Genomic DNA, 14,798 nt, shown 5'->3' on the forward strand with positions numbered 1-14,798 from the left:
GGGCACCAGCTATTTTTTCATTCCACTTATCACTATCTCAATTGTTAAGAGCAGGCCATAATGGTAAAATAAAAACCATTGCAGGCCGCAAAAGAATCCCTGGCATCCCAATCAGCAAGTTAATAGTGCAGAAGCAATGTGAGAGCTGATGGAAGCAATGAGGCCTGGAGGCACTTGACAGTGCATGTTTTAGGGCAGTGGCAGTGAATTTAATCATTTTAAAAAAATACTGGTGGGCCATACAAGGAGGCTTGGTGAACCATATGCTGTGCAGGTCTGGTTAAGAATGTTCAATGCCTCTTGAAAATTTGGTAGACTTTTGAAAACCATTTTTAAATACCTTGCTTTTGGATTTTCAAATAATAATGCTAAAAACCACCCAAATAAATGAAAATTAAAAATAAGTTTAGAATTTTCTTTGCACAAATCAGCAGTCTCTCATCCCGTTTGTATAAACTGTCCTGTGGGAACTACGCTACCTGCATCTTTCTTTGCTTAAGAGTACAATTTGTTGTTCATTGTTTTGTATATAGCTGCTTATACTTTTGATTTTTTATACTGATGAAAAATTGACTTGGCAGGATATATATGTAAATAATTGCAATGAAATATATTAACTGCATTATTTATGAAGGAGAGCACGGCCTGCATCAATATATTAATCTGAATTTAGTTATGAATAAATTGCACATGCTACTTCACACACATTTGTAAACTTTCTCATACAAAATTAGTGTGAACAAAAACTGTTTATTCCCACAAGTTTAAAAAGGACATTTACTTGTGTTTCCATTTTAAAATTGTACCTAAGATGTATGATGGTAACTCTTCAGGTTTTTTTTTTCAGCCAATCTGCCAGGCAAAGTAAGATAAAACAATTGTTTGGTTTAGTTTCAAGAAAAAAAATGAAAAATCATGGCCACAAGTTTTTAAACTTTTAATCCTAAACATTACAGGGCAAATGGATGTTGGAATCTATTTCCATACATCATGCGTTTTAACTTTTATTTCTATTTAATGGATATCCAAATCCACTAAAACATATGTGGCTTACAACTTTGGAGTTATGGAAATACATATTCTGGAATAAATGCTAAAAAAACAACAATGGAAAAAAGCCAAACTGTCTCCATAAAAGTAAAATGGAACATTGTGAAGATTAGATATTTTTCTGTTTTTGTTTTTTTAATTTGTAAATTCAGTGCATTGTATGGTTAAAATTAATGGTCCCTGTTTGAGTATCTAACTAGTGTCCATTGATTCCAAATTAGTGGATGATGAATCTTTCTGGATGCTTTCGAAGATGGCTGCAAGCTCAGGATTAGAGCTTATCTGTGACTGAAATTCACTCATTAGTGGACTCTTTTCAGCTTCTGGAATAGTTAATAATGCTGCTACTGCCCTCATAGCTGATCGCTTCAGTTCATCTTGCTTTTCAAACTCTTGCTTCACAGAGTTTGCTTTTACCTGTTTTATTTAAACAAAATGATATTTAAGTAATAATTCAACAAAATTAAATTAAAAAGACATGCAAACAATGTAAACGTACCACACTGTAAGTAGTATACAGTACTATCAGAATAAAAGTTCTTCAGAATGTCTTGCAACTTTATTATCTGAAAATCATTATTTATGACTGAAGATTATGTTACTACCTTTTATTCACTATTGAGGCTGTTACAAAATGTTATCTTCCAATTTAAAAAAACTCATGGTAGGAATAAAAAGTGTTCTGATCCTATGTACTTTAATAAAGATTAAAAGCAATTCTGATAACAGAACCTGTTTGGGGGGGGAGCAACTTCTGGACAACAAACAGAAGCAATAAGACTGTTTTATGTAAGAACAGAAACTGGGGATAGGTGGGAAACAGCCTGACAGGAATAATGTTTTTAAAATGTATCCTCCTTGGAAAAAAATCACACAGATTACTCTCTAAATCACAATTTTAGAAAAAGTGAGGTGTGCTAGGTGTCAAGGTTCCGACTAATGAAACACTTCAAAGAACTTCCAGGCATTGTTTATCCTAAAAAGTCTTTATTCGTGCAACAAAGTGTCAGCACACCATGGATGGATGCCAAGATCTGAATTCCCCTCTCCTGTGCATATATTTTGCTACATATTTTCCTCCCTTAATTTGTTGTCATAAATCACTGTTCTCCAATCAGTTTGAAGAGCAAAGGTTCCTTTTCTGGGCTTCTTATCTAAAGTAATCCCCACCCACATTCTTTCTCCTCCCCTCCCAGCATCATTTAAGTCAGGGGTGTCAAACTCAATTTCATTGAGGGCCGCATCAGCATTGCGGTTGCCCTCAGGGGGCCGGATGGGTGTGGCCTACTGGGTGGGCATGGATAAAGTGGGCGTGGCCTACTGGGTGGGCGTGGCCAGCTCTACATCTTTCACGTCAAGGGTGCCTATGGGGTCCTGGGCAGGAGTGGGACAGATCTGAGGGTCTCTGGCAGAAGGGGGTGGGACCAGGGCAAGTGCCAAGGCATGATCCTCTGGAAGAGCCTCACTGTTCCTCTCAGGCCATGTGGGGGGGGGCTGGATGGTGGTATGGGCTGCTCGGAGCCTGGGCAGCAGAGGTCAAATGCCCAGCCTGGCCCTTGAGCACCCGCAGCACCAAGCCCAGCCCCACTTCCTCAAGGCTGCTGCTCAACGTTCTCCTGGTTCCTCGCTGTTTCCAGACAGCCTTGTGGAGCTAAGACTGAATGTGTTTCAGCATAGATGGCCACTACAAAATTGTACATTGGCTCCCGGCTGGCCTGGACCAGGGCCAAGGCAGAGGGGGCCATTCCCTCACTGTTTCTAGGATGGCTTCGCGGGCCACATGAAACCACTTCGCAGGCTGCAACTGGCCCTGGGCCTCGTGTTTGACATGTCTGATTTAAGTTAACTCTAAAAATACCACACAGCTATGCATATTTTGTCAAAGCAAGAACATCCAATGTTAGCAACGTTGACATCAGGCTTAATATGAGGGGCTGGTGATTGGTTCTGAATTAATGTAATTCTGTTTTACAAATTGTATATTAAGGTAAATAAATTCATACTGCACCTTGGTTGTGCATGTAGCACGTAAGGGTTCAACCAGTCTATCCAACCTCTGCAGTACTGCACTTGGACACAAAGTAGATAGTCTCACCAGCATTAAAAATGTTAACATCTGGTTAGGAGAAAGATAACTTGAATAAATTGGACATGGCAATGAAATGTTGCACCGTATGTACTACTATTCAGAAGATCAATCATTTCTTTCTATTTTGTCCCCCCCCCCCATTAGTGTTCTGTGCCCACTGAGTATGCTGTTAACATATGTAATGTTACATAATGTAATATAATGTATAATGCAAATAATATGTGGCATAACATATGTAATTAATATGTGTGTACTATTGTGTATTTAATTCCTGCTATAACTTTGATATTTCTGTGGACATATATTTGTAGGTCTCATTTCTATTTTAACACAATTTGTCAATTTAAACTAAGCAACTATCAGAAAATAAAATAATGAATTCTATACTTCATTCGCCATCCTATCCAGACACTTAACACTGGTTCCACCAAGATGTATTTTTTCTTCAAGTCAATTATTTTATACCACCAACTGCTATATTTTGAACAAGACCCAATGCCTTCATACCTCCATTGCTAAAAGGTACATGCTAGTGCTGATGCCATTCGTACACAAAGAACTACCAGCAAGATCAGTGCTGCTTTGTTTGCACTTTGTCCTACGTAAAGGTGGAAAGACAGGTCTCTGTCAGGAGTTCTGAAAATAGTTCAAGCCCTCTTCTATTAATACGAATCTAGGCCTCTGCACATTTTCTCTAATTAAGGATGATGCAGACTGAAGCAGTCTTGCTCAAGATGTGGCAGTTGTTTTAACCCATCTTCAGCTACTACTGACAGAGGAGCTCCCCTGAGGCAATAATAAATCATAGAAATTAGCATTTGGTATTAGAAATAGATATTTAAATGCCCAATCTTTTTATATGAAACATTTTATTCCTAATACATGTTGCACTTCATTGAAAATTATGTTATTATATTACACACACACACACACGTGTGTGTGTGTTTTCTGAGGTTTTCGCAGGTGTTTGTATGTAGGCCTTTGGACAAATTGGACACTTCCAATTTGACACGGGAGAAAACCCGATTAACCAAAGACATACATACATACATACATACATACAGTTATTATATACATATATAAAAACTAACCTTAATATCATAGTGATCTTTCAAACCATCCTCAACGTGGTTTAGGAATTCAAAGATGTCTAGTCTATCCAGGCAACTGTCTAGCAGAGTATACATACACTCAAAAGCTGCCTTTCTAATATCAAGACCATCATCAACTGTATGTTTAAATGGCCCCATTTCAACCTGCAAATCAAATGAGAAAATAAGAGCATTCATTAAATTTAATTATCGTTAATAATTGAATGAATGTGTTGAAAAATGATGACCATAAAGAAAAGTCATTAGGAAACTCCCAGAATTCCTCAAGTCCTAAAAGGGCCAAGTTTGAAGACCCCTGCTCTGGAAGTTAACTTCATTACAAAATTCCAATACTAATTCTATCTTCATGGCACTGTATTTCAGTTTCTAGTTTAAAACTAAATAGATGTTTACAATAGTCATTCATCAACAATTAGATCAAGTTCTTAGCTGGCTCTCAAACTGTGCAAACGTGTTTTAAATGATTTAAAACGTTTAAATCAGTGGTTCTCAACCTGTGGGTCGCGATCCCTTTGGGGGTTGAACGACCCTTCCACAGGGGTCGCCTAAGACCATTGGAAAACACATATTTCCGATGGTCTTAGGAACTTAGTCTAAGGTACGCGGCGGTGTTCTTTTGCATCTCGACGGCTGCATCCACCTCAGGATCAGGGAATGACTTTAAGTTTAAAGGCTCTCAGTGCGGTCCCGGATGTCCTTCGGCTGAATCAAACAGGAACGCTTTTTCCAGGGAAGTCTTTTCACAGCCGAGCTGGTCTCTCCTCATATTCTGCGGAGGAGTCAGCGCAATATTGCTCGGCTTTGCCCCACAAACCATGGAAGGTCGGCTTAGTCCAAATGCTTCCCGGGTGCAGGAAGGCACTGAGTGGTGCTAACCGGAGTTGGAAACTTCCTCCGCTGTCCCGATTGCTAATTCTGGCGGGCTCAGTGGGAATCACCTGCGCTAGATGGAAACGGCAAGTCTGGGGGGGGGGGGTAGCAGAGGACTGCCTGCAGGGAGAGGAGTTTGCGACCCTTCCAAGACCGCCCGCCTGGTGGGCAGCCAAAGCAGCCGCAGATCCAGTAGTCTTTGCCTGAAGAGGTGAGAGACAGCCCGCAGAACAGCCCTTCCCCTCCTGCCACCGATTCTCCTGCCCACTGTTCCCCCACCTACCTCTGCCGAGTCCTGCCCTGTCAGAGAGCCCCGGATTCCGTGTGGGCCTAGCAGAGCCAAGTGGAAGGGAAAGCCGCTGATCTTCATTCAGGCAGGCCTGGAGTTCTCTGAAGGACGTTCGGTTTCATTCTGGCTCAGAGAAGCATCGCTCCCTCAGGGGTATTGTGATTTCTGGCAAGCGGCCAGTTATCAAAGCCCGTCTTCCTCCTATCCCCCTACCGCCCTGTGCGCGCATCCCCAACTCTGAGCCCCCTCCTCTCTTCCATCCTTTACTTCTTGCCCTGCAGTGCAGTTGGTGCCCTCCGCTTTTCCTTGATGGCTAAAGACAACTTTGCTCACTCAGAGCTTTTTCCTCTCTTCCCACGGCAGCTGATTCCCCCCCCCTTGTCCTCTCCTCCTCTGTGATCCCTGCATAAGACAGCATGTACTTTTTGATTCCTGCTGCCCAATCCCTCCTCCTCCTCCCACTTGATGGCTTCCTACTTGTGGGATGCAGGGGAAGGGAGCGCCATTTCATTACAGGTGGGAGAAGGAAAACTGATCCAGGCAATGAAAAGGGAAGAGATCAAAGGGGGGGGGGGCTTTGGAGATGAACACTGCTTTGAGTGGATGTTTTGGTCAGCAGCATGTGTTTCCCTTTCCCCTGCTGCCTGCCTTTTCTCTGTTTCCTAGTGTGCCTCTGGAAAGCCGGGAAAGGGGGGGGGGCAAAATGAATCTGCTCCTAGTGTGGAATCAAGACGCTCCAAGGGCCTTTTCTTGCAGTTGCTGCAGTAATGCCCCCCATTCTTCTTGCCCTGGCTGCTGCACCAAAAGCAGTTGATTATTGCTCAGTGGAACCAGCAGTGGGATGGGAGGAAGGAATGGATTTCCCTTCTGCTGCCTCTGCCTCAATAGACAAGACCTCCTTCCAAAAATTTCTCCTAAGATTCTGGCAGGCACAGCTCCAGAACTGAGCTGCTGATTGAGCTAGGGTGGGGAGCTGGGGGGAGAAAAGAAGAGGAACCACTGATTAGCTCAGGGGTAGGCAACCTTGGTTCTTTTATGACTCGTGGACTTCAATACCCAGAATTCCTGAGCCAGCATGGCTCAGCTTGGAAACCTCTCCCTTTCCCCTCAGCATGGCTGGCTCAGGAATTCTGGGAGTTGAAGTCCACGAGTCATAAAAAAGCCAAGGTTGCCTACCCCTGGACTAGCTGGACCAGCTGAAATGACCCATTTTCTGAATCACATAACACTAGAAGAATAAAGGGGCTATATTTCCATAATTCACTAAGACTGCACACAAAAAAAGCAACACTGACATCAAGTTTAAAGTAATCAAGCTTCATAAGTTGCACAAATGCAGCCATTCTGTTTTAATCCAATCTGCTTCAGCTACTGTAAACACAGGCCTTCAGTATAACTATTATACTGAAATTATAACAGTATAATTTGTAACAATGAAAATACATCCTGCATATCAGATATTTACATTACAATTCATAACAGTAGCAAAATTACAGTTATGAAGTAGCAACGAAAATAATTTTGTGGTTGGGGGTCACCACAACATGAGGAACTGTATTAAAAGGTCGCGGCATTAGAAAGGTTGAGAACCACTGGTTTAAATGATACTCTAAGGCAGGTGTGTTTAACCTGCAGCTTGCTTGTGGCCCTGGGCAGCTTGTAATGCAGCCCCACAAGATCATAAATTTTAACATTATGTAATTGTGAGTGATATTTATATACATGAACTATGTATTTTATATGCAGCCCAAGAGAATTCCTCTTCGCTCAATATGGCCCAGGCGAGCCAAAAGGCTGAAAACCCATGCTCTAAAGAATACCCTAAGCAACATAAACACAGCTGCAATCCTACACACAGGAGCACACAGTGAGAAGTAAGCAACAGTCAAAGAACAGTAAATAAGAACAGAGAATCTAGGAATTATCTAAGTGAAAAAGTAGACCAAGCAATGGAAAATTATATTCAGTACTGAATTTCTTCTTCCTAGTGTTATTACTGCGCTATGGCAAGGTCCACTTAGCATTGAACTCGGTATTGAACTATTCAAATGAAACGTGCACAAATCAAATGACACCACTGAATAAAATTCCCTGGATTTCACTAATTCCTAAAGTGGCATTACTATAGTATTTAATAGGAGGTCGGAGTAATCATTCCCTTATTTGTCAAAGAGTCAGCAATTTCTTTCAGGCAGTGGGGATTTTAACATGATAGGCATATATATTTATGTGACATGAAGAAATAATAATTGAGACTTCGCAAAGTTTATTTAAAGTATGTTGCGCTTCATATATGCCATCTAGTGTGGCACTACTGGATGACATATCTGTAATCACCATTGCAACAAAACAGTTGTCTTCAAATTAGAGGCCAAACCTAAATAAGGATCTGAAACTTTAAATAGAAAACATTTTTATTGTTTGGGCACCACTACTTCCTTATTCTTCAGTCAGTAGAATTTACATACCTCTCTTATTAGTTCCTTTCTCACTTTTGTTTCATTATAAAGATGCGGAAGCACAGTGTCTAAAAGGTCTCTTATTAGTGATGGTTTATTGTGTGCTGCTGAATTAAATGTTACCAGAGCTACTCGTCTCACATTAAGATCTGGATCTTCCAATGTTTTTAGAAAATCACCTGTAATAATTAAAGACAATCAGCATATGATCTTGTTCAACTTTCCATGAAAAATACGAACACAAAATGTGTAACATGCTAAACCAAATTTAGATCAAGCCTTAGGCACCTGTCTTTCCCCTCTTATCCCCTTCATGGTCAAGAAGGTCATCTGGATTGTTTACTAAGGTATAAATAGTGAGTCTTGGTTCAGATAAGAAATACAGTGATAACCTAAATATCCCCATTCTCAATTATGTGTATAATTTAATCTCAAAATCTTCTTTACGATTACTATATACAATCCAGTCATAAATATATAAACTGATTTCAAGCAAACCTATATATATAGTTTTTGTTTGCTTTGAAACCAGTTTAATATATAAACTCACAGCTACTCTACTGATGCCTTAAAATAGTCCTTTTTAAAAAATAAACGCCGCATTTATTCATTTTAGATCACAGATTCTGCATGCTTTGCTTCATGACTTAAGAACTTAATTCTGTAAATAGCCGGATGAAAGTAATTTTTTTAAAAAAAAAATCAAATGGGAAAATGTCAGTAAGTAATTGTATTTTGCCAATTTTCTTGCAAGAATCTCTATTCCTTTCCCTAAAATTGAGATTTCCCCAAAACTGTATTCAATACTTCAGAAGAATTCATGAACTACGGTAGTTATACTTAGAAAACAAAAATAAAAGTGGCTCCTTGCAACTCTGCCAGACATTTTTCTTTCTGGATATTTTAATCTCTGAGGTTTCAATCTGCTAGGGTACTACTATCCATATAGGTGTAATACATAGGGACCACTGGATCAGGACAGATATAAATGTAAATAAATTTAATAAATTTAAATAAGTAAAAATAACAATAAAATAATAAAATAAAATAGACTGGCGCTATATTCTATTGTTTGTAAGCTGCCAAGTCACTGAGACTGAGTGGGCAGCCACATAAATCTTATAAACAAACAAATTTTGGGTTCAAAGAGAAAAAAGGTGTTTTGGAGTGCAGTCACTTAGGAAACACTTATTGGCAACTCTTTAAGTAACTGAGACCATATGGACTCCAAACACCTTTGCCCTTTGAATCTGAAGTATGACACAGCTCTAGTAATTAATGGAAATTACATATAGAGTTAGTTTTATTTCAAGAGCTGACAGCTGCTTTTGATGGCATTTCTTGTTGCTTCAAGGCATGAAAACAAGCATCTGCATCACCTAGTATCTACCATTGTCCTACTTAAAAGTCCAGTATTCCCAAAAGATGAATTAAACAAAGCATACCTGCTGATATAATAGGGCTTTAATCAAAGTCTTCCCCATCTCTAAAACTATTCTGAAATTACATTACTGGATCAAACCCTTTATATATTCAATACTCTGGTTAAAATTACTGTGATTTCACTCACCTATACAATTCTTTAAAAGTGGATCTATGGGCTGTGGGTGATCAGAGATAGTGAACTTCACAGCAGTGACTACCGAACTCCGAGCATATGATGATCCTAATAGTAAATAATTTGTACAGATAATAGAACATTTTTATTTTCTCTGTACTGTACTGTGGAGTTATAGAAATTACAAACATGTTAGTAATAATACTATTGGTGCTTTATCTACAAAATTCTATATAAATAACAGAAATTACTTCATATACTTGGCATATGTATTATTATGACCTCTATATAATATTAAAGTATAAAACTTTCCTCATTTTCAAAAACAGTTACTCTTTATTTCAAGTGCTTGGTTTGATTTCTGACTGTTTTTGTTTTTAAAACTGTGATATTTTATCTTTAATTTAGTATTTTTTTTATTTTAATTTCTAGTAAGCATCTTGGGGACCTAATTAAAGAGCGAGGTATAAAGCCAATAAACAAGACTTATTAGATTGGCAAAGCCACATCCCAAATTTCCCCAAATCTTTAGTAGACAATTGAAATTATCTCAATAAGGAGTAATTCCATATACTGATTTCAGCCATGAAGGAATAGTGAGAACAAACCAAAATATACCAGTGCTTCTGAATAGAAGCCAACTGTGTATTGCCATTAGTGGAAGCAGTTTTGCTGATAGAACAGGATAGGGGCAATTATTCTTTCCCTATTCACTGTATTAAAAAAATCAAAATGCTTTGAAATGATTTTCATGAGAAGGGGAAAGGGCAGAGAAGAAATCCAATTGTGCCAGCTAAACTGGTATTAATACATTTGATTAGATCTCAACATGGATATAGATTTTTCCTATATGCCTACCCAAGATGACTGTCCAGGAAGAAATAGAAATGATCAGGTGTGCTGCTGCCAAATATTTTTTATTGTCTACAAGTTCATCCAAGTGTAGTTTTATTGGCTACAGCCAAAATAAATTAAATCTACAATATAATATTTTATATGTAGAAGCTATGAAGTTTTTAAATAAGATTATTCCTTGGCAGTATGATCCTTTTAGAAAAATAATTAAGCTTTAAAAACAGAGAGGAAAACTAAGAGGATTTCTTGCTCCACTGGTCCTAACATGGATTGGACAATTTTAATTATTCTGTAAACTCTTGTATAGCACAACTGTAACAATCGTAACACATATTTTTCTTTTCTTAGTGCATCTTTTCCAACAATATCACTATAAAAATTTCTTCCTCTTGCATAATTCACCTATCTCCCATAAATATTAGATATTGAATTGTTAATCTATTCTCCAAATGATAACATTATTTTTAAAATATACAATTTATCAGATATTGCATTTTATCTGTAGCAAACCTTACAAAATAAACTGATTCAAAACATTTAAATAGCCATAATACCGTATATGCCGCCGTATTAGGCGACCCGGCGTATAAGACGACCCCTGTCTTTATAGCCGGGCCGCATTCCTAGAACGTCGTCTTATACGCCGGAAACTACCAGTATTTCCGGCGTATAAGACGACTCGGCGTATAAGACGACCCCCGTCTTTGGCACCGATTTCAGCGCTCGCGGAAGTCGTCTTATACGCCGGCATTTACGGTAAATCTTTTTTGTATTAATGAGATCTCTTTAAAAATTGGACAGTTGAAGACTTCCTTCTCTTCCTTTATCACTTAAACCAATACCAAAATCCATTTATTCAAGTCTGTATTTATTATTAGTACTGAATAATTCAATAACCTTCTGAATGTTATTTCCAAAATACAGTATGTGTATATCTGAATATCTACAAACCTGAGGCCAAGTATCCTTTGAGGCGTGGAAGCAGAGTTTCTGGATCTATTAAAGTAAGTTTCCCCAAGCATTCAGCAACAACATTTCTGGTACCCTCTTCTGCACACTCACAGTGTTTGAGTAACAAAGACCAGATGCTCTCCACATACGGTTTGAGACCTTGCACTGTTGCAGAGCTAATTATTTCCTTTAAGGAATGAAGCAGAAGGTATTGTCTTTTGGGCTGACTAGTTATTTCTTGCAAGACAAATGGGAGATATTCTGGAAGATTGCCGACACTGATACTTCCCAATGCATATGAAGCTGCAGACTTCACTTCTTCACTAGGAGAGGAAAATGCTTCTAAAATTACAGATTTTAGCTCTATTTGTCCACTTAAATCAATATGATGTCCAACTTCCCCAAGAGAAAGCAAAGCTAAGAGACGAATGGAATCTGTAGATCTTGAGTTCTTGACATCCTGGATAAATTGACCCACAACTGCTGGTCCTTCTTTAGGACATGCTCGTGTAAGGGCAGCTACACATTTGGCAATTGAATAATAAGACTGCTTGTGAGTAAGTGCTGAACTTTGAGAGTACACCGGACCTGTTAACATGCGCAATAAATCCATATATCCTAAGTTGCTTGTTCCAGTCACAACCAGAGCTTGGAAAAATTCTAGCATGGCACTAAGTGCTCCACCTTGCAATAACGGTGACCGTACCAGCCCAATCAGTTCATTCAATATAGAGCCACTGATTTTTGAGAGTGAGGAAGGATAAACTTTAGCCAGAGTGGTCAGAAAACTGATGGCCATTTGTGACACATGCATATCACTCTCACTAATAAGAGGTGGAAGTTCATCTAGGACAGCATCAATCATAGCAGTTGTCAAGCTATCACTGTAGTTTTTTATTAATATATCTAAAGCAGACAGAGTTCCAAGTTTCAAAGCACGTTGGTTCTTTCTGAGGAAAGAAGCAAGAATAGGAACACCTTCTCCTAAAACTGGCCTCAGATCTATCTTCAGAGGTGAACCAGCTATCAGAGTCAAAGCCTTCACAGTGGTTAGTCGAGTTATCTCATTTTTTAGTCTCTCTAGAAATATCTGAAGAGTATTGGATAGATCAGAACCAAGACTATCTCCAAGACTGCAAATGATTTGGCCCATACAAGAAATTGCTCTCTCTTTTACTTCTTGATCAATGTCAGCAGCTTTTAGTCTCTTCATTGTACAAGTAAACAAATCTTTGATATAAGGATTGGCATCAAAAGAAGTCTGATCCAGAGGACGAATGACTTTAACCAGCTGTTGGGTAACTAGAAGTGCCTCAGATGTTATTTTATAAAATGGATCTCCAACACATGCCACAACAGGAGGCACCAATGCTTGGACATGAGGGTGAAAAACTTGGGGAGCGTGATTACAGAGGATCACATACAAACAAGATAAAGCATCTATCTTCAGATTAGAAGAACTTGATTTGTCATTCAGTGAAAAAATTATGCCTGTAAAAGAATGTATAATTAATTTGTAAAATTTTATACTTCCAATATACTTTTCTTACAATTCCAAACATCTAATTTAAACTAAACCTGTATCCATAATTCTATGAATTTATATTTCAGTAACACAAAAATTAATAAGAGAAATATGAGATATTATCTCCATTTGTTACCCACATCTCAATAAATATTTTGTAACTGGTATCTCAATAAATATTTTTCTACTTTTACATTACGAAGTCTGAGAAATGAGAAAATAGTAAATTCTTACAGAACTGCACCTCTTCCTGAAGAGGTTGGTGCCTACCTTAGTAGAACTCTTTGATGCAGCTTTTTTTTTCCACCAAAGGCCCAGTGACTACAAAAGCAAAAGGTGCTTACTGGTAATTGCCTATGGTCATTTCTTTCTCTTTCTCTCTAATACCATAGCAAACTTTTCTTTTGAGGATAGTCAGGTCGCAGTGATTTGTATCAGAAAACCCTTGCATCCAAGCTATATGGGTTTCAGCAGATATATAATCTTTCTGCTTATTTAGTAAGTAGCACATAAGGTCAGAATTATATTGCACCTATAATCCACTATCAGCATGACTAGCCATTCCTTCCAAAACCTAGTTTAAAGTTTTTTTCTCAATTTTTGAGGCCTTAAACAGTTTAACGTTCATTTATTGAAATATTTATCTTATACATGCCAGCCCAAACTTTATGACCTTTGAAACTGACACAATGGTGGCATCAGTGGCAAGGTTCCATAGCCAATTATCCAAACTACAGCATTCCCAGTTACATCACCCCCACTATGAAACTCCTGCTCCTCAGAAATGCACTTCATCCACAACACTGCAATTTTATTCTCATTATTTCACACTTCTCTGCCAAACTTTCAGTTTTTTCATGATATTCTGCCAGTCATGTTAGTGATTTTCTCCAAACAAAATTAAGATTAAAAAATCCAAAAAATGACAGTGCTATAGTGACAGATTAATAACATTACTTTGGTCCAATTTTCTATCAAGAAGCAAGACTCCAATAATAACCCTTTATACAAAAAATGCCAACATATTTAATCTTAGGTTGCTTCTGATAAAACAACAGCCTAGTTACTCAATATAAACAGAGAGTAAACCCCACTTCCTTCTAGCACTGAATTTGTTATCTAGTTGGATAATGAAATGTTTGCATGAAAACAACCAAGTCAGAGAACACTAAGGACTCTACATGTAGCTCCTCAACCCTGAACTACATGTATTCTCTCCTTTTGTAATGTCATATCTTAGCAGCAACCATTTAGACCTTTATTTCATTTTTCTAAGGAACAGACAATAGTCTCAGAATAATGGTTTCCAGCAGAGTTCCTAGCTACAATTTAATTGCTGCCATGATTTTGACACAATTTTATTTTAACATAAAACCAAGAGCCATTCCAAGAAATTGAAAGGATTTATGGCAATTTTATTTAGAAATCCGTTCTCTCAAATTTGTCCTTTCCAGTCTTTTTTTTGCATAAATATTTACTTCCATTACTTCTTTCCTGTTTCAACACATCAGAATAATATAAAAATACATCAAAACCTTTAGCATTAAAATAAAATCTTACATTTGGAGAAAACATTATTGCTTCCCTGCTCCAATTTATAAATATTTGACTATTATTTATCTTGGCTATATGCTTTGTATTCTAAAATGCAGGGGTCAAGTCAATCATCCAAGAAAATCCAAGCATATGATTCAATTTGGATATTTGGATGATACTATTTGAGACTCAATCACCAAATAGCATATCTGAACTGAATTCTCACAAAATTCTACAGCATGGTTGTATAATGGCTGAAGAAGACATAGTATTGACTCAAAAGTAAGCAGTGCTTAAAAATATATTAAAGTTCACAATAGTTTTAAAGCAAAATCCACAAAATCATACCTGGAACAAGTACAGGAATGTGTTGTGTTAGAGCACCAGGCAATACATTGACCAATTCAGTTAGCATATTAAAACAGCACTGACGAGTCTTCACACTTTTTTCCTTCATCTGTTTGTGCAAAGCTTTAACAATATTGGGAACCTGTAATTATATGT

At 38.0% G+C, this 14,798-nt stretch overlaps 1 protein-coding gene across 1 annotated transcript in view; it reads right to left on the reverse strand.

Annotated features, from left to right (window-relative positions):
• Positions 1 to 730: 730 nt before the first annotated feature.
• CAND1 (cullin associated and neddylation dissociated 1) overlaps positions 731 to 14,798 on the reverse strand; it is a 32,719-nt gene continuing 18,651 nt past the window's right edge. Inside the window, exons 9-15 of the mRNA XM_039342694.1 lie at positions 14,643 to 14,784; positions 11,234 to 12,724; positions 9,440 to 9,535; positions 7,879 to 8,048; positions 4,231 to 4,395; positions 3,059 to 3,166; positions 731 to 1,467 (exon numbers count right to left, since the gene is read on the reverse strand). Of these exons, the coding sequence (XP_039198628.1) occupies positions 1,243 to 1,467; positions 3,059 to 3,166; positions 4,231 to 4,395; positions 7,879 to 8,048; positions 9,440 to 9,535; positions 11,234 to 12,724; positions 14,643 to 14,784 (2,397 nt within the window). The 3' untranslated portion in view covers positions 731 to 1,242. The remainder of the gene's footprint in view (positions 1,468 to 3,058; positions 3,167 to 4,230; positions 4,396 to 7,878; positions 8,049 to 9,439; positions 9,536 to 11,233; positions 12,725 to 14,642; positions 14,785 to 14,798) is intronic.

This window comes from Crotalus tigris, unplaced genomic scaffold (genome assembly GCF_016545835.1).
Source record: "Crotalus tigris isolate CLP2741 ecotype Arizona unplaced genomic scaffold, ASM1654583v1 scf7180000017801.1383879, whole genome shotgun sequence".
NCBI classification, from domain to species: domain Eukaryota; kingdom Metazoa; phylum Chordata; class Lepidosauria; order Squamata; family Viperidae; genus Crotalus; species Crotalus tigris.